General features: G+C 27.7%; 1 protein-coding gene across 12 annotated transcripts in view; it reads right to left on the reverse strand.

The window, feature by feature from the left end:
• Positions 1-17,569, reverse strand: part of LOC107448675 (voltage-gated inwardly rectifying potassium channel KCNH6) — a 347,084-nt gene extending 329,515 nt beyond the window's left edge. For 10 of the 12 annotated variants that reach the window (XM_071184215.1, XM_071184213.1, XM_021146337.3 and 7 more), the window contains exon 1: positions 17,308-17,520. In XM_071184215.1, coding sequence (XP_071040316.1) covers positions 17,308-17,383 — 76 coding nt within the window. In that variant the 5' untranslated portion in view covers positions 17,384-17,520. Of the gene's footprint in view, positions 1-17,307 lie in introns of all 12 variants that reach the window. The other 2 variants (XM_071184212.1, XM_071184214.1) reach the window with 2 other exon arrangements.
• Positions 17,570-21,001: the final 3,432 nt, after the last annotated feature.

Consider the following 21,001-nt stretch of genomic DNA (forward strand, 5'->3'; position numbering starts at 1 on the left):
CCAACTGGACCCACCTACTTAGCCACATTAGGTCCTCGCAGATTGGTACATATGATAACCGAGAGGACAAATTTGTCACTCTAATAACCGACAGAACGGGGATTCAAGTCCCAGCTTTTACGCCAGAATATTTCCTCCATTCCCTTCATCACACGAAGATTTTACAGTGTTCTACAGTCCCTAATTCGTGTCTCTGGACAGTTGAAATACAATACTCTCATTCACGCATCGATAGCAAGCACCTATGTCCAGTTAAATGTCTTTTTTTTTCGATGTTTGAACCATGATAGTCGTAAATGGTTAAATAATCATCAATACAAAACTAGACAATTTTTTAACCATACTAGTTGTAAACGGTTCCAAATAACGTAAATGTAAAAACGGTGAATTTACGGTTAATCGGATGGACCGACTGCGGCCAGTTATTTTACCATAATTTTTGATGAAAATTCTTACAGTGTTGTAGACCAAGTAAATCTAGAGATGCTGAGGATTTATCCCAATGGCGAAAAAACCTTTCATCCATAATGGGCCTTGCCATATTCTTGGTGTTGGGATCGTAAAATATTGGTTTAAGTACAATGAGAAAAAAGAATAGTTAAAACTCTCAGAATATGATAAAATTTACAGTTTTTCTGAATTTTCGGGAACATCAAAAATCTCCTAATTTTTTATCGAAGCATTAAAATATAATTTTATAATATGTAATATAATTAATTTGGTAAATGTAGTAAAATTAGTATTTTTTCCCTTTAACATAGATACCATAAGAAATAATAAGAAGGAAACCATAGGAAGGGAAAAAATTACCAAATGAATGATTTAAAAATCATATATTTTAATTTTTATTAACTCAAATTATGTTTTTTTAAATAGAAATATCATTACAATACGGCAATTTTGCCAAACTTTTTCTCTACGTGTGATATTGTAAAGTATATCTTACATGAAATGATAGAGACTGAACTTTGTTGTGTTGGCCTCAACAATCCCCAGATCTCGATAATAACGAGAATTTGTGAAGTAAAGTTAAAAGAGTTACCCGTCCTCTGGTTCTAAATTCAAAATTATCCAATGTCACACTTCTGTAAAGGTCTATCTATGAACGTGTCCATCTTAACAGCCTATCAATCTACCATGACTATAATCGACAACATGCCAAAAAGAATCAAGGTTCGATACGAGAGAAAAAAGTGGCCAAACGGAATATTAAAAGGGCATATTATGAAGTTGGCATTCATTGCATAAGTATTTGATTATGCAAGAAAATTTTTTATTAACATGTAAAAACAGATCATTTAATAAGTGAATAAACTTTTGTAATTTGCTTGTAAGAGATTAAAAAGTTTCTGTTCTGTACACAAAATAATATAGAAGTTATTTATCATTTCTTAAAGGAATAATTTATTGGAATAATCGATATCATGAATTATAACTTAACTTTAAACGGGGACAATAATAAACGTTATAAGTGAACTTTAACTATAACATGAATTGTGTCGTAAACTATACAACGTTAGTTAACACTATTTAAATGAATAAATATTCATTTTCTACGAGATAAATATTCATAATGTACGCATAAATTTCGAATTTAAAGTATTTCCATGCAAATATAAACTGCAACGTTCAAAATGTGAATGTGTTTTGATACAATTGTTTGGTGATAATTTTATTTTATTAGAGTATTTTTTTATTTTGTTTATCTATTTATTAATTTATTTTCGCTTACTTCTATGCGTTGGATATTTATACTTTGTACGTATTAGATATTACTGGATAAAGGACTGATTATTGTGAAAGAAAAGAAAAACATCGCTTCACAGCATTAAAAAAAAATGTTTTAAATGCTTTAAAATGATTACCTCTCACAATTTAGGAATAAATGTCCTTTTCTCCTTTTTAAGAATGTTCCAGATCCTCGAAATGTTTGCATTTTTCTGTCTAATTATTTTATTCAATAACAAAATCTTCTTATGCAGACTTTACTAAAAACTAAAATGTACAATTTACTTACAATAAAATATTTCAAACCAGTTAAAAAATAGTTTGCTTAAAGTTTTTTTTTTGTGCAATTACTGAATCTCAAGGTTTACTGATTCGATCAAAGATTCTTAGAATACAAACAATGAGTTAGGTTTTATTTCTGTTATAAAATTAAAAGCAATTTTCGAAACACTGATGTATTACTTTGACTCAGTCAAAATTTTTAGAGGAAATTACTCTGGTATTTATAACTTTACTTTCAAGCATAATTTATCAACGCAGTATATTCGTTTTACTTACATAGGCATTAAATTATCAGAACAATGCAGTAACTGATTTTATAAACGACAACAAACCCTTTACTCTTTGATAATCAGACCATTAATCAACTAATACTGTAAATCTTGAAGCAAAATATGTTTAATATAAAATGATAGAGCATAGTTTATAAAAATTTTAAGAAAAAGCGCTTTTATTAACCTACTAAAAAACACAGCTTGTCACCTCTCTCTGATAATTTTTGAAGTTTTGCTCCAAAACACATTTTACGTCAGTCAATCTAAAACATTAGAGTAGCTAAGCTGAGATTGCATTTCATCAAGTTGAGTTCATTAGTGTTCGTTTAGCTAATCGAAACAATTTAGATGACTAAACCATTGCGGTCCAGTTTATTTAGTTAATTGTCTTTCAATTGTGTTTAACTGTATTTATACTTAAACAACCGTTATACGACTTAAAATACTTGAAATAACGCATTTTCCAAAGGATTATTGTCATTTAATACAAAATATCAAAATACTTTGAAGAATGGGAAAAAATATTCATACAAATTACTTACTGACGCTTTGAAGAAAAATCTTTCACTTAATTATGGTGAATTGGTAATGACACTATGCTAAATTTTTATTTATAGATTAATGCGAATATGATTGTTTTATTTATTATTAGCCACCTTCACCATACAACACTCTCACGAACTCTCCGATCCCGGTTTCTGCAAATATTAGAAAAAAATATTAAAACTTTTTGTTTGTAATGATACTTGGACAAACTAAGCTCACCAGCTATAGGCCATTTAAAAATTAAATCAAGAAGATGCACATTCAGTTGACAAGAGAGCACAGTAAGGGTGAAAGTACGGTGTAGTGTGTCTACCACTACAAAAATACAATTCCAATTAACTACTATATAAGCCATGTTAACTCGATTCTATGACAGGTACCTTTTCATAGATGAAGGTTGACATTGTCGATATCTACTCTCTCCACATTGGTGACCTTCGGACGTGATGTGAACATGTCTATCTTGGCAGAAACCCCCACTACGATTTGAACACGCCTACTTCTGTGAATGGTCCACATTGAACAGTTATCTTGTGACTGCGTCATTACCCACCTCCTCGTGCTGTTGCTACTTAGTTTCGATCACACATAGCGCACAACGTATTCACTCGACTGCTAATGGCAACACAAAAGCGACCACGACCGCGAACTTAATACAGCGCTCACGATCAGAGCTTTAAAAGTACGGTGATCTTGATACAGCTCTCTCTGCTTCTCACAAAACAGCAAAGAATCAACTAATGATATCCGTTCATCGAATTCTATCACAGCTGTAATTCTGGTGGAGGAGTACTGTAGTGTGTCTACCACTACAAAAATACAATTCCAATACACTAGTATATAAGACATGTTAACTCTATTCTATGACGGGGTACCTTTTCATAGATAAAGGTTGACATCGTCGATATCTACTCTCCCCACAACGTCTTAGCTCAGAAACCAGCGGATAAATGGCAACATCACTCATTCGTGTGACTCCTTTCTCAATTTAGACATAGATCGGAAGGAAACTGTTTTCAGACGTTAAATGTTAATATACTAAACAACAATTGAAATAATATAGTTTCAGATACTAAAGCTGGTTGTTTTCAACCACTTTAAGACACCATTGCTTCCATGTTTAAATAAATTTTTCTCAATGCGTTTCAAAAATTTTTTTTTGAGTGTGAAAAGAAAATTCACAGTTCTATGTAAAAGGGCCTACGACTGTATATTAACGTTTGAAAATCAAAACTTTTTTAGTATTAAATGGTTTAAAGACTTTAGAGTAAGAATAATTAATTTTATATTACAACATAGCATTCAATAATAATACAAAATAGTATATATATCANATATATATATAGTTATACTTTTAAAATTACCGTAAAAGTCACTGAATATCACCATTTAAATAAATATTACTGCAAAAATTACAGTATAACATTTTACGGTAGTTAATAATTTTACGGTTGATGCACCCAATGGGCTGATACTTAATATCGTAATTTGATCCGGAATTTTTTACAGTGTACGCAAATAAATCATGTATGAAAACATTTGTATTGTATTATTAAACTGTAAAATAATCATATTTATTGGTTATAAGAATATGCATAACATTTAAAATGCGGCAATAATTCTCTTTTGTTCTGGGAAATTCGTTATTTAAATAAAAACACATTTTCTACATAATTTAAAAATACTCTTTTTCTAAGCCCCTGAAAAACTAGCAAAAAAACTCTTTTTCACAAAAAACTATCTGTAAAAAAAGAAGCAAAGAAAAAAAAACTCCATCCACAATTTGAGAGTGAGATCATAATGATATTTTACCAAACATTCCCAATCCTTATTAAACCCTCTAATCAAATAATAAAAGCAGGCATTTTTTTACGCATGCAAAAATGTCACATGAATGTACTTCAACTTCTTCCCTTCCTTTTGCGTCAGAAAATACATTTTTTCCACGAAATATAATTAGTTATCATGAAAGTTTACAAGAAAACACATTATTCCTAATCAACTTATCGAACGGAAATTTACGGCTTATCAAGGAAATAGTAAATATAAAAAAACCAAGATAGTGTAATATTCTTCGCTTTCAGACTTCTAAAGTAATTAAGTTTTCTCATAGTATTTACTTACTTATATTTTTTTTCTTAAATATGCTTGATTTATTGTAAGGTTTTGTGTCTATTTTTGTGTTTTGAATGCCATTTTTTAGACGTCAGTTTGTTTCAGCGTTTACTTTTTACGACTCTTTTCAATTTCCGTGATTAATATTTTTCCCACTCTCATCAGACTCCAACGCTTGCTTTTCTTGCATCCCAGTAATTGCGCTCAAAAAGTTGTTTGCATGAATAATTCCTCACCCTCAATAATGTTAGTAAGTTAACATCTGCGTTAAATTAATTAATTATCCTGCTATTCAGTAAAAATAGTAGTTATTTTATCTAAGGGTTATACTCTTGCTTGAAAAATTACACTTATTGTTCCCGAAACAATAAACGGAAGTTTTTTTTTTTCAAACTATACGGTGTTCCAATATAAATACAAAATTTAAACTAAGATGAAAATATTTTTTTATGTTTAACACCGAAGTTTACATCAAATAATGGAGTAGATATTTTGTGAATATATATGAAACAATGTATGTAACTAACTATTCGTTGCAGAATTTTGATTAGGGCCATCAGTTTTTCATTTTTTCTTTATTCCCTTTCTTAATAATGTTTCGTTGAGCGAAAAAAAATAGTTTGATGAATTATGATATTTAAAAACGTCATACTTAGTTTTAAAGTCAAATATTTATATCAAAAAGTGTTATGCTTGTTGTGATTTATATAGAGGCCTGCACTGTAAAAAAAAATGGATACTCAAATATCACGAAACTTTCTTTGTTTTTGATTAAATTATTTCTTGGTATATGCTCAGAGCAAACATTTCGTCAAAGTGACGAAATGGCTATCGACACATCTTCACGAAATGAATTTTGTCAAAAGTAAAGATATATTTCGTCCTTCTAATTTTTCAAAAAAAAAAAAAAAAAAAAAAAAAAAGAAAAGCATTAGTCGTTTTTAGTGCCTCATGGTATCTAATGAGTGGTATTTTTTATTTCTTTTTCTTGGACACCAAGTGTGTGATTTAACGTCACCCTAACAAAGACAGACAGAACAGAATGATAAAATACGTCCTTGCCCGAAGCGGGAATCGAACCCGAAATCTTCCTGATAAGAGGTCAAGTTCTTAACCATCATACGGTCCAGTCGGTTAGTTTCGTCATTCTAATTTCGAACATATAGTCTTCATTTAAATTAGCAATCTCCCAAAATGCACTACAATGAGCTTTTTTATGCACAACATTTGAGGAAACATTTTCGACATGTATTTGAGAGTTCGAGTTTCGTCACAAATCACGTAATTTTGGTGAGGAAATGATTCGCAAAACTAACGAAATACAGCTCAAGGATTGCTGAATCGCCAAAAGTGAAAGTTTTATTTCTGAGAGTGTGAGGGAGCTGGAATGGCACATGGAATGGAGCAACATCCCCAAAGAAACAATGAAGATGTGTATTCCATTAATGGTTGATTGATTGGCAGACCACTATGCTTAAGCAAAATATCCCCATTGGTAGATGGAGTATGGGTTAGGCCTCTTTCTGCCAGTTTAACCAAAGGAGGCTATTGCAGTTTTGATTTTACTTAAACTCCAATGCGTTAAGTGATGCGTTAGTTTTCCTCAATTTTTTCTCCATGACGGTGAGTTAGTCCCAATGTTTTAGATTAAGGTTAGTTCCTTGATATATTCTTAAAAAAAATTCCTTTTCAACTAGACATAATATTAAGAAAAAATTAAAAATCATAATTATATGTCTAAGATCTTGGTAAATTTTCTTCAAGTTTAAAGTTTTTCACCACGTTCTCAGAAGTTATAGTGAAAATATATTTAGCAATAGATTTAAGTGAACGCGGTATGAAATAAATACAATTTATATTAGTTTTCAATTTTCTTAAAACAACTTTTCTTAATCCTGGGAACCGCTTTTTTATGATTTTTCACATTTGTTTTCAAATGAATTTTTTTCAAGGAATATTTCGTTTAAAATTGACATAAACAGGAAGTATATAAAATGAATAACCCCATGAAACTGAAGCGAAAAAGTTTGCTTGAAAATCTAGAAATTTAACAAGATTCAGAAATTTTTAAAGTGGAACGGTCAACATGTTTCGAATGCTCGAAACAGGTACCCCTTTGCGTTTTCTTTTCCAACTCTCTGTTTTTTTTGCTCAGTCACGTTTCATAGGTCTTGAGAATGAGCTCCTATTTTCAAGCGCTTGATGTATGTTGATTGCTTTCACCTTAAAAAATTTTGAAGCTGATGAAGTTTTTGAAACTAATAAAGATTTACAAAAAGAATATAGTTTATAGCTTGATACCTTTTGAGGAAACGAAAAATGAAATTAAACTTAACGTAAATGAAACTCCTTTATTTGGAAATAAATTTTGAATGGAATCAAATAAAAAGAAAAGTAATGGAATGAAAATTTTGAAAAAATAGCCATGAAATTAAGTCTTACATTTTGACTCATATTAGGGGTTGTGTGAGAAAACTAAATGCATCAGAAGCAAAATTTAATTGATTTCTTTTTATTTGTTTCTTATGAAACAAGGATTGTTGTTTTCTAACGAAAACAGGGCGATTTTATAACAAAAGTTTATTATCAAGCACCAAAGAAGTTTTTATATAATAAACTATTTGAATTATTTTCTCATTTAAATTAAACATAATACAATAATATATTGCATGTATACTGCTTAAAACATGAATTTAGATATCAAGTAAATAATGTTTTTATGCTTTTTTGTTCAATCTACTTTAAAGACTGAGAATATTTCTTCCTTCTGAGGCCTAAATTTATAATGATTAAGCATTGAAAAGGAATTAACCGGAGGTGCTTGTTAAAATTGTACAAGCGTAATTTTTACTGATTTGGGTTCATACAGTTTGGAGAGATCAACTCTATTAGATAGACCAGTGGTTACTAACTGGCGATCCGAGGGCTACATCTGGCCAGTGAAGCCTTTTTTTGTGGTTCACAAACTAAAATATATTAGTTGTCATTTTTTGCGGACAATTTTCGTAAAAAATGCTTTCTTTCGTTAAAAAAAACCTTATTTCTTCGTTTCTGCTGTGATATTTAACATACCAAGGGTGCAAAAAAAATTATTTCTCAGGTTTTGTCTCCAAGAAAATATTTATTCAAACAAAAAAATAATCGTGTATAATGCTCTTTTTTTTTCGTTTTTTTCTTCTTTTTTTCTTCTTTTTTCTTTCTTTTTTTTTAGTATTTTGTGAATATAATTTAGCATGTGCATATCATAAATTTTCTCGAAGAAATTCTACGATTTAACTTATGAAACCACTCATTTTGAACGAAATTATTTACATTTGTAAATTTTAAAAAGCATCAAGGAGGTAATGAATATCATGTTTTATTTAAATTTTAGAATTGAATATGGCATAAGCAGAAAATAAAAATAAAAATTTAATTTCGGATGTCGAGAATTTTTTTCTCTTTTTTTGCTATAATTCCTAATAAGTCGAATATTTTTTTTATTACGTTGCGGCCCGCCATTTGACTGGTGTTTTTAACTGCGGCTTTCGGCTTCATGTAAGTTGGTAACCCCTGAGATAGACCGTTGATCTAAAACGCCCGCACATACAGATAAACTGAAATGCATTCGAAGTAATATATATAATGATTTTATTTGCTTCCAATTTGTGAGTCATTTTATTTATTTAAATAGGCTATCTCTTTTACGTGAAAATAAATCCAAACCAAATTATTTAATCGATGCTTCATACAAATCATTATTACATATTTGTCATTATTATACTAGATTTAAACACCATTGGTGTGCTAAATATTTGTGCTAAATTTTTTATAAATTTACCTTTCTCTCTAGAATACATAATTTATTGTAGCAAATTATAGTTATTTTCGATCGTCAATAACTTTGTTGTCGAAAAAACATATAACAAAAGACAAATTTCCTATTTTTTTAAAGAAAAAATATTTTTATTTTTTCCTATAACTCTTAAAAATTAATGTAGTGTTAATCGTCATTTAAACGATTGTTAATAACTAAGCTCTATCAAAGACGTAGGCGACGTACAAAACAGTTTTATTGCAAAGATATTTATACTTAAGGCGAATACTCTACTTAATGTCTGAAGTTTATTAATAAAATTTCAAGCTCAAGTGAGACTGGTATTTTGAATTATGAATTTTATTAGATGAACATATCCTTTGATTCATTAAATGAAGTTACTTTTATGATTTTTTTCGCATGATTACTGAACCGCTAATCCTTTTACAGTACACACGGTTTTGGCATTAAAGATAAATCTAACGAATAGTAACCAGTAACCATGCTGTTTGATTGCTTATCACCATAGCTACATGAGTGAGGGGTGCAAAATGGGCCCAACAAATCGTTTTCACTTAACTTTAACTCCATTTAGATATTCTCAACTGTAAGTCGTTAAATATCTAGGAAAACACATCAATAAAAAACTTTATCCTACTAATTAAGTTACATAAAAAGAATTTCTAACTATACAGTTGAGTCAAAATTATTTCTACTGCACATTTTTACAGAATATGGGGTGTGAAAGGAATATTTATATTTTTTTACGATATTAATAATACAGATCTAAATCAACGCTCTTAGAAATTTTGGAAAACATTAAACCTTAATACCCTTCAACCTTACTGCAAACTTAAGCCAATGCTTTTGAGAATGAGGATTTTTTTAACCTACCTGATAACGATGCTATTCTTCAACTTGGACGCAAATATTATTCAATTTAATATTTTAATAAGAGAAAAAAAACTTGGAAGTTCTATTCTTATTTTACCGTTCAACGTCAAATCGATTATTCTGAAAGTGTGCAGCCTAATTAATTTTTAAGCATATTTTATATTTAAAACAAATTCAAATTTAAAAAAAAGAAATTTGTCTAAAAATATTTTTTTCACTTTAATACCATGATTACCATCAGTTTTTATTACCAAATTTTTATGGTACATTTAAATAAATTTTTAATTAAAGATGCAATTTTGTTATTCAAATTATTTGTTACAAAATCAGTTTATCTATTTATACGGCGTTGACAGTTTCAATAAAACGGTCCAACGGTAAGTCATATTATCAGAACCTTGAAACATATTAACATGCATTTTTCTATATTATTAACAAGGTGTTAAAATTAAATAATTTTGCTCAAATTGAACCCTAGATGTTTGTGGTAAAATCAGATGATATAATGAGATCGATACTATGGTTAACATGAATTAGATAATGAAGTCAATATTACGGTTGAGATGGATAATATGCACAATAATATTATTTCATCTTTATCATGCATTAAGGAAGCAGTAAACTTGGTATTATAGTACAGGCATGTTGATTTCAAACAGTGCACCCAAATTACACTTTAGACTTTTAAATAATATTTCGCTCATGGTCTGCAATTGTGGCACAACTAAACAAACACGCGTTTTGGACTATGAACAGGTGTAAATATGAAAATACACATTCTTTTCAGTAGCAATACTAGCACAACTAATAATTCAACTTGAAGGTAATCTTCGTATAAGCAAACTAAAGCATTTCTTATGCATTTTGCTTAGCAATGAAAACTTTAAACCATCTTATCTCAAAACTTGATTTTTTTTAGTTGTGCCGCTATTGCAGCCCACGAGCGATTTGTGCTTCTGAGTGATGCAAGCCTCCCCCCTAACATTTAATATAGAAATTTAATTAGTCTTGCGCTTGGTAAGAGACTTAGTTTAATCATTTTAAACAATTTTAATTTTAAAAAAAACATTAATGAATACTTTTGATGTGAAAACTCTTTTATTGCAATATTTCATTAGTTATAAAAATTTGAAATCCAATTTTAACATATTTCTAACTGAAACTTCTATAGTGAAAAATATAATTGAATTTAAGAAATTTTTTTACATACAACAGTTTGTTCGTCAGATCAAAAAATTGAAACAGGCGTCGTCTTTAGAGTTAGAAATAAATTGGTAAAAACCTATCAAATTATAAATACTCCAAAATATATCAAATTGCTTTTACAACGTATTTCCTACCTTCAAAATCCTTACATTACAAAATATAACGTTGATATCCTAATTGTAAAGTATAAAAAGCTTTAATCTTCCCTTGGCCACAAGTAGCAGGAGCGCTTTACTGCTTCATACAGATTCAATTCGATTGAAAAGTGACTCTTCGGGTGAATGTTCATTACTATTCTTCCTTGTGAGTGTTCATTACTATTCTATTAAAAGAGACATCTGATCAAAAATTATTCACTCTCTGAGCATTTGAATCATAATTTAAAGCTTTTTGCTTTCTCTAATTATTGTCATCCACAAAATGATTGAAGAAACATTTGATAAACCCAAATGGAACCAAATAATTGCGTTTATAATTTCTGATACTCTAACGAATTTTAATTATGAATCCTTGTATTCTTTCATATTTGAACATTATGGAAATAATTACGTAACCATTTATTAGTATGTACATTTTCAATATTGCATTCAGTAGTTAAGCGCGCAATAAAACTGCATGCATAAAATATTGTAGTAATAAGTCATTTCATAAATTCTTGATTGTGTTCGAAATTCAGTTAAATAGTGGTGAATGAATTAATATTTGTTATCAAACTTATTTTGAGAAAAAGGTGAAAATTTTAATGTTGATTCCATGCCATATTTGATACTTTTAGTTTAATATTCTGCATTAGTATTTTTTTAATGGCTCATATTATATTTTTAATTTCTCATTTTGTGTAATTTTTATTTTCGCTTTCATATTTGTTGTTATTTACTCTTTTGTATTTGTATTTTAATATATTTCATGTTTTCAATTTCACTGACATTTTTTTCAATCGCATATGTGAAATATTTAATTTCACGCGTTTAATTTCTTTTTATTTTACCTTTGTAATTCCTTCAAAATTTTGATAAAAATCTCTTTTAATGAGGGTTTTAATCTGTAAAATAGTTTTTAAATTATTTAAACAGTATTACATCCTACCTTAAAAAATTAGCCCTACTTATCATAAAATTTTTCATAATTATAAAGTTTTTCCATAAATCTAATCGAATACACTTTTTTTGTCGATAAACGTCATACTTAAAAGAAATTTTAATTTAAACAGAAGAGTGTAAAGAGTTGAATTAAAGCATAAATAAGAATAAAAATATAAATTGTTCCTATTCAGACATTTTTACTTCATTTATTCGCTTAGCTCTTACATTAAGTTAACATTGTACTTCAATCGAAATAAAGTAATCAACTTAGTAACAGAATAATTTAGAGGAATAATTAAATAGTTAAAATAATGTGACTTTCATTGAAAAGAGAAGCAATTAAATATGTGTACAGTTAGAAAAATACATTATAATAATGTACGAGTAAATGCGTTAAATGTTATATGAAGAAATGAATGTCTCCAAGGCAACATGAATAAAGTGAAATAACAACATTCAAATCCTTTTGTTTGTGGAAAATTGAATTTTTTTTACCTTAAATCAAGGAAAAAGAACCCAATAAACTTTTCAAAGCAAAAAAAAGTGAATTCTACGGCATTTATTTTTTTGTAAACCAATTAAAAAATGTAATAGAAATAAAATATTTAGAATATTGTTAACAAAAAACGTTTTTTTTCCTTATCTTTTCTCTCGATCTTTTTGTAATATAAAAATAAATCCATCTGGGTGATCCATAATGTAATTTAAGGTTTACCCAACAATTATTAAATATATAGTCTTAAAAAAGAGTTTATAGTTTTCTCATAGTAATAAACTTTTTAACAAAATCAAAAATTTTTAACATTTTTAACAAAAATTTTTAATTTATGTTTGAGAACTTGTTTCTTATCTGTTTATATTTACATGTTTTATCAACAGCATTTTAATACCATAACTAGTTCAAAATTTAAAAAATATTCTAATTAGCAGCTGCAGTCTTGAAACTCATGAAAAAAATTTAAAAATTCATAGTAACTTTATTATATTTAACTTTAAAATATGTTTTAACACTGCTTATTACTGTTTATCATTTTTGTTTTAATACTGCTTAGCATCTTAATTTGAATTATGTAGCGGAAGTCTCTTAATTTTGAAATGTAACTTTATTAGTTTTCAAGAAAATAAAGCTGAGTGAAATGTTTTAAAAATACATAATTTGTTTTTCTACGTATAAATGTGTAATTTTCATGACTCTTTCTTTTTTTTTTTTTTTTAAATGACTTTAATTTCTTATTTAAAATATTAGTTTAATACTACTCTTTATTTATCATATATGACATTTTAAAGTTATAAATAAATTGTTTATTAGAGTAAAAACAACGATAGTATATATTTACACTGATACTTATTCTTAATGCAATCATAGTGTTTTTTAAAATGTATTTTTGGAGAGAAGGAAAGTGAGAAAAGTAGCAAAAAATCTACATCTTGTTTCACTCTGCTTTAATATTTATTCGAAATGGAACTTGATAAAGAGTTTCATGCATACTTTGAACGAAAATGCAATAAACATTTTTATTAACAAAAAAAATATTACTGACAATTATGTTAATTGATTTATTAGAATAAAAATGAGCATAGAAGTTAAAAAGAAAAATTATATGCAAAAAATTTATTTGAAAAATGAAATCGATTTTCAAATTAGACACACATTTTTCATTTCAAATGCTGTTTTTTTCTGTTATTACTATTATATTTAGTGCATTGAACATAATTTTTCTCCCAATTTTAAACTTTTACAGTTATTATTTATTGAAATAAACGTAATTAGTGCTTGTTTCTTCTTTTAATAATTAGTTTTTTTTAATCATAACTAATAAATTTAAGATACTAAAACTAATTACTTGTTTAATTAAAAACGTTAGGCAATCGTAAAGCAAATGTTGGCTATAAGTAATGAATAAAGTCATAAATAAATTATGATTTTACATAAATATTTTTGCTTTAAGAGATGACTCCTAATTCTGGGATATTCATTTTTATTTATGTTTCTAGATGAACTTAAAAAACTAATTAATTTAAACGAAATAATTAGTTAAACGTCCAAAAAAGTAAAATAATTCTTTAAATGACCATTTAAATCTCTTAATTTATAATGGACAATGGTGATGTAAAACTTTACTAAAAATTTTGCGAAGCACAATAAACAATGAAATAATATATTATAAAATAAAAATTTTGAAGATTTTTTATATTAGCAATTTTGAATCTTACAACAAATATACACTTTTAAAACTTGATTATTCATTTAAAGTCTAAATTTTGAAGGCATGTTAACACATAAATTTTGCATTGTTATAATAAATTGCAACACATTTCATAAAAAAGTGGAAAGCTTAAATGAACTAATTTAGAGCAATCTCAAAAAATTAACATATTTTATTTCCTACATAATTTATTGATCTCGTATCTCATTTTACCTTTAATATAAGCTGAAATACTTTTTAATTTTAAGTAAACTTATTAAAGTAAAGCCTCAAAAAATGTAAATACATTTGTTCATAAACAGTGCAACTAGTTTTTGAAATTAAGTAATGCTTGTTGGTATACATTTCTTAGTCGTAGTAGAACTTGTTAACTAAATTCGAATTTTTTACAGTATTAAAAAAAGTAATAATTACTAGTTTTTAAATTTCTTTCGTGATCTATCATGTTATTTCCGAAATAAATTAATGAAATTGATTTTAAAAAATTAAATAAATTCAACATCTATATTTAAGTTTAAATTCCTTAAAAATGCATTTATCTGCTAATATTAAAGCATTTGATGCATTCTAATTGTATGGCGCATTGTATTTGATTTATTACACAAACAAGTTTTCCTGTTTTGAATCTTGTATTTTGCTTTAATTTTCACGCCTCAAACTAAAAAATATTTGATTTATAACAACTAAATAATCACAAAGGATTTCCGACAGTTTTTAGTAGAATTTTTTCGATTGCATAGTTTCATAATGAAATTAAAAAAACTTCATTTAAATTACGAAAATACTTTATATTTTTTGTCATGTTCACATCCTACTTTTTAAAATTTAATTAACAAATAATTTTTTCTTCAAATGTAGATATAAATTACATATGGCAACTGAAGTAAAAATAAATTTAATTGAAAATGATAAGCAAGGTTTCCTGTCCATATTTTAAAACCTTAACTAGAATTCCCTTTATTTTTGAATTTAAATAATTTTTAAACGTCATATCGACATTAGAAATTTGGACACGTAGACGAAAAATTTTCGATACAATTGAATGAACAATTTTTTGTGCATAAAGTTGATAAATTATATGATTTTAGTAAACTAAAATTTAAATAACGAAAAATCATGGTTAAGAATTTCTGAAGGACATAATTATAATAATTAGAGAAAATTATTGTTAATTAAATTATTTTTCGATTAATTTTGAAATCATTTAACTCAAGGTATTTCTTATTTTTATAGACACACAAAAAATTAATCTTTCCTTTATTTATAGTTACTTTTATTAATATAATATTACGCGTATCATAAAATCCTCTAGATATCAATTAAATTTAATTTATTCTCAACTATTCTAATTGCATGAAAATCAAATTTTCAATTTTTATCTTTCATTGTTATAATTTTTATTGGTTATACTATCATAAAGGCACATCATAAAATCCTATGAATATTCACTGAATTTAAATTTTGCTTTCCTATTATGATCCTTTGGTTAAAAAATTCACAGTTTCTTTTTTAATTTTTACTTAAAGACGATAAAAACTTTACTTAAAGAAGAAGTTTTTTATCTGTAATTTATAAATGGTTGAAACAATCATAAAATGCTATGGATGCTAACTAAACTTCAATTTTGTTTGCGATATTATTCTATTTGGTTTATAATGCAAATTTTGCTTATTTTTCTGAACTTTTACTGAAAACTTAACTTGGAAAAGGAAGCATTCATAAAATCTATCTCCCAATAACTATAAAATCTCCCAAGTTTGTTTAAAAAATATTATTTATATTTTTTACGTTTAAGTTTTATGCATTTTTTATACAAAAATAAGGTTATAAAACTAATTTAATTCTTTTGAGTCTTATTTATAGATAAATTCCTGACAAAAATTCACCAAATATCATTAATATTTTTGTTAAAAAGTAAAATTCTTGTCTTAAAAATATGAACGTTTTTTAAAATATATTTATTTATAAAAGCAAGTTTTGACTCAACTTAATTTGATTTAATTAATTTATTCAAGTCATAAAACTGAAGCTCGTATTACATTAAAATAGTATTTATTATGATGTTTGTATTTTATTACGAAAACTACTGAGAATGCTATCAAACTTTCCCTTTCAATTTCCATTGATTTTCCATTTTCCATTCAATTTATGATTTCCATTTCCATTATTTTATCATTCATTTTTAAAACACGATAAATTCTTATTATTTACACAACACTTTTCATAAATGCTTTTTATTCTTATTTATTTTTCAATAAATTTTATTAACAATTTACATAACATTTTTAAATTATAAGCAATTAATGTTTGAAGTTATTGACCCCAAAATTATTACAGTCAAATGGTACGATTTATTTTTATTTCTAACAACATAAAATAGATAACTAAAGGTTTAATTAAAACATAATTGAATTTTCAGTACAAAACTTAACAACAAGGATAATTAAATTAAAGTGAAACTAAATCATCACCTCCTGAATTCACCCCTATTTCAAAATAGATATTCTAAAAGTTTAAGACTTTTTCTTAAATTCAAAAATAAATATTAGAATTCCATTACAGTTAGACCATGTAAAAAATCTTTGCTAAAGCTATAATATTTGTCTCTCATTTTCTAAGCAAAGCAGTAAACAATCAATGTTTACTTTTTGATCAGCATGCTTTCTTTCTCAAGGAACCCCAATAGCGGATTAAAACTAATCACGTATATAAGTAAAATATACCGTTCTGACATTTAATAAGGTGATGCAATAATAGAATAAATCAAAATTAATTTTCTATGACCGATTTAATATTTATTGTATAAACGCGCCACTGCATCCAAAAAGGATGCTAAAACCCGCCATTGCTCCTAATGCTCTTTTTGGAGTCGGATTCTCTCTTCGAACATCCCCATCCACACGTCTTCTAATCCCGGATCGCATCCTTGTCAATGGGAAAGATGGGCACTCGTTTGACCTATTACTCTTAAAGTTTAGATACAGCAGATCAGCACAATCCTAGTCGACGAATGCTTTATTTTTTCTTTCCAATCTTAGGTTTAGGAATTACTATGTCACAGAAGCAAAGAGATCTACACTATCCACGCGCCATGTTGCGGGGATCGATACAGAAGGTACTACTCCAAAGAGCTGTACAGAGAAAAGGTAGATAAAAATATTGTTTGTTTTGGTACTCACTAAGGCCCTCGAACTTTCGTATGATGCTGTCGACGTAGGTGGTCTGTGGGGCGACATGGCCCCTCCTAACAGGCATACTGGCCGCCGCCTGCAGTTATCAGAAAGGGTCCAACATAGTCCCAGAGCGGCGCGGGAGCCAGGGTCCCGGGCGCTGTCTCCGACGGACAACCATCGGTTTCTGCTGCGGAAAGCCACTGACTGCCAAGCCCCTGCCGCCTTTCCTGGATCCCACTGATTGTCGTGACAGCGCCCTCTTAAGGGGGCGCTTCGGGGGTTGCGCCCCGGCGGGATTAGGATTGTCTCGTCACCCTTCGCTCCAACTTCTCAGCTGTTAGGTGTGGGAAAACACAATGAGTTGATGCTTTTCTGGAGGAAGCAGTGGCGGGTGGAGATTGAATTCTGATCGGAAGATAGTTTAAAAGGATCACCCCTTTTCTGAACAATTGCTTCATCGCAATCAGATTTCGCTGATTCCGGGAATTTTTGAATCTCGACGCTTCTTCGAACTGATCGCTTAGTTTGTTTAAATTAACTACCTCGCTGAGTTCAGGAATTTTATGAAATGGAAATAGTTCTAAAATTATTTGTACATTATGTAATATCTAATTACTCAATATAAGATTAAGCACTACGCTAAAAATCGAAAGATTATTTCAAATTATTTTATAAAGCTATATGTAATTAAGGATATATTGCTATTAATAGGTAGATAAAAGATATGCAAGCAAATAATTTTTGGCATTGGTTTGGTTTTTGTTATTAAAATGAAATTATTTTAGCGTACCTTGTTCAGGTTCACGTTTTATCTCGTAAACATTAAAAAGGTTGAAAGTAGCAACTTCAACCGGGAACTTCTGTTTATGTTGTGCATAAATAAATATGTTGAGGTCCGTAAGGAAATATTAGTGAATAGGTGAAAAAATAGTGAATTTCGGAAGTCCTAAATCGGAAGTACTTGTCTTGTGAACATTTTTTCTATTTTTATTATTTACTAAAACACTGAACACGCTAAAACTACGAAATTTAAAGAATTCAATTTTCTGAAAACTCATAACGTTAAAAAATTAAGTTTTTTTTTAAGTCTGTTAAATACATGAATTAGCATGTAAATTTATTTAAAATTAAACTATTTTATATAATTCCCGGTAACAGAACTTAAAGGTAAGATTATACAGGTTCTTAAAATGAAACGAATTTATTTCGAATAACTGAATTTTTTACAATTTTGTTTATATTTTTAAATATGCACACTAAAGTTTTCCCGGTAAACTCTAAGTGCTTCATTGCAAATAAGGTGAGTAAACTGTTTGCAATTTAATTATATATTTTTATTTTCTCATAAAGTATTTTTTTGTGAAAAAAATCTAAAACAAATAATTTACTATTAAAATTATTTGACATTGCAATTAAAATTTGTACACTATATAATTCCTCTCTAGTCTCCTGGTGTACGAAATTAACTAAAGCAAAATAACTTTAGTGCAAAAATGCGCATTTTGCGTGTGTGCTCAAAATAACCTTTTTTATTACCGAAATGTAAGTGCCAAAATATTTAAGCAAAAATCTCATTCATAAATCACTTATATTAAAATATTTTCAACTCATGTTAAAAACATTTGAATAAAACGTTTTAAAAAATAAAAAAAAATTCATTTTATTCATAAGATTAAAAATCTTTATTTCTAAAAATATTACATCCTACTTTTCTTTAAAAAGAACTTTTTAAAATGCTTATGATTAGCAGCACTTTTAAAAAGTGTAGTTAATTTTTTTAAGTTCTGTTTACTATTATAAACAGATGACAACATAAAAATGGAATATTAGTGGTTCTTAACACTACGAAAACTGATAGGCCATTTCCATGAAAAAGTTAAGCGCTTTTGCTGTGCAAGTAAACGTATTGAGAAATGTATTGCTTTTAAAAAGAAAAAACAATTTCGAACCATATCAATATTTCAGTTCAAATATAGCTATTGAAGTATTTTTTAATCAATATTTATCTATTATATTTCGATATTTATCGTAATATTTATCGATATTTATAGTTCAATACTAATAAAGTATCCCCTCATTGCAATTAAAAAATTAATCATCAATGGCATTTTAACAACTCAAAATTTAACCGCTTGCGTTTTTGATATAAATAAACTAAACACCGTAAGTGAAGTTCTAACTTTATTTTAAAAGCAGTTTATTTATGCAATGAATAGCCCTTATATCTTTGCCTCCAGCAAACAACCCTACTTTGAATGGATAAACATACACACGAAGAAAAATTTTAAGTAATGAAACAATTTTCACATGAATTAAATTGTGACGTTGTACTAGATGAGAGTAAAAGCAGTCGTCCAGCTTAACAATTCAGATTTCATTTATACTTTATTTTATTTCATATTTGAGAACAAAAATGTGCTATTTTTATTAAACACCGCTATTCTTAAATGAATATGCCATGAAGTGTATGGTCATAATGGTTTTCGTGTTAACCCACAAATCTGATGATTGCGTGTAAATGTATCACGATTTGCAAAAAATAAACATTTACTTGATTTGCAGCCCTATTTTTAGAGCTTTGGGACAGAAGATTCTTCTAAAAACTACTCATTAACTTGTTAAAATTTAATGTGCAAACAATTATATATTAATGCGTTCTACTCTAATTCTACTTTAATACCATCCTAGCAAAATAAAATGTATTATTGATGAAGAATATTAAGATAATCGCTTAATATATTCAAATTATATGTTTATAAATCTAAAATCTGCTTATAACAATAATAATGTATTTAATAATTATATTGCTTTCATAGATATTGATAAATGGATATTTTTTGTTTAAGTTTTTGGATGAAATATAATAACGATCTTAACTTGTTATTTGTAACTTTGGCGTATTTGCTTGCAACTTAATTTTAAAGAAATTTTTTAATGCATAAACGTGAACTACAAATAAATGACATACAAAATAAGAGGACAACCAATTTTATGAGTGACATCAAGCAACTTTTTGCCCACTTTAAGCCACTAAATATTAAGATATCTTCACAAATTTTGCTACGTGGCAACTTACACATCTCTAAATTAAAAATAATTAAAAACATTTGCTTAAAGGAAAAAACATTTTAATTAATAAATTGAAAATATGCTCTGACAGACAAATAGAGCTGTAATACAAATAGAGCAAGTCCACTATTGGGTTTCACCATCTCTCTTTGTCCCAAACATCAGAGTTCCACAGTCACGTGCTTTATTCTCTCTTATTCGCTGATTTTAAAGGAGAGATAAAGGCATCCTGTGACAGTTGAGATAAGTTCTCTTTTCTGTCAGATTCGTGTTTAGTCCATATACAGGCAATGGAGGAAAGTTAAAAGCTTCAGGAGTGTTAAGTTTAGTGGAGCAGTAAAGTAAAGTAAATCAATTTTCAACAAGATTTTGCTAGATTAAAAATTATTTTAGATTTTCAATTTTTTAATGTGTATAAATTGAACAAAATTGCTAGCATTTTTAGAAAAATTTTCGAACTTGAATAATAATTTCGAATGATTATTTTTAAAAAAATGGTAAATATGTATCTTTTGATAAAAACTTATTGCAATTTGATTCACTAGTTTGCTATGATATTTGAAATGATTTTGTAACAACCCTGAATGATAATTTTTTGATTGATTTATCGATAATTGAAGAAAATAAAAAG

This window comes from Parasteatoda tepidariorum, chromosome 8, assembly GCF_043381705.1.
Source record: "Parasteatoda tepidariorum isolate YZ-2023 chromosome 8, CAS_Ptep_4.0, whole genome shotgun sequence".
In the NCBI taxonomy this organism is placed as follows: Eukaryota; Metazoa; Arthropoda; class Arachnida; order Araneae; family Theridiidae; genus Parasteatoda; species Parasteatoda tepidariorum.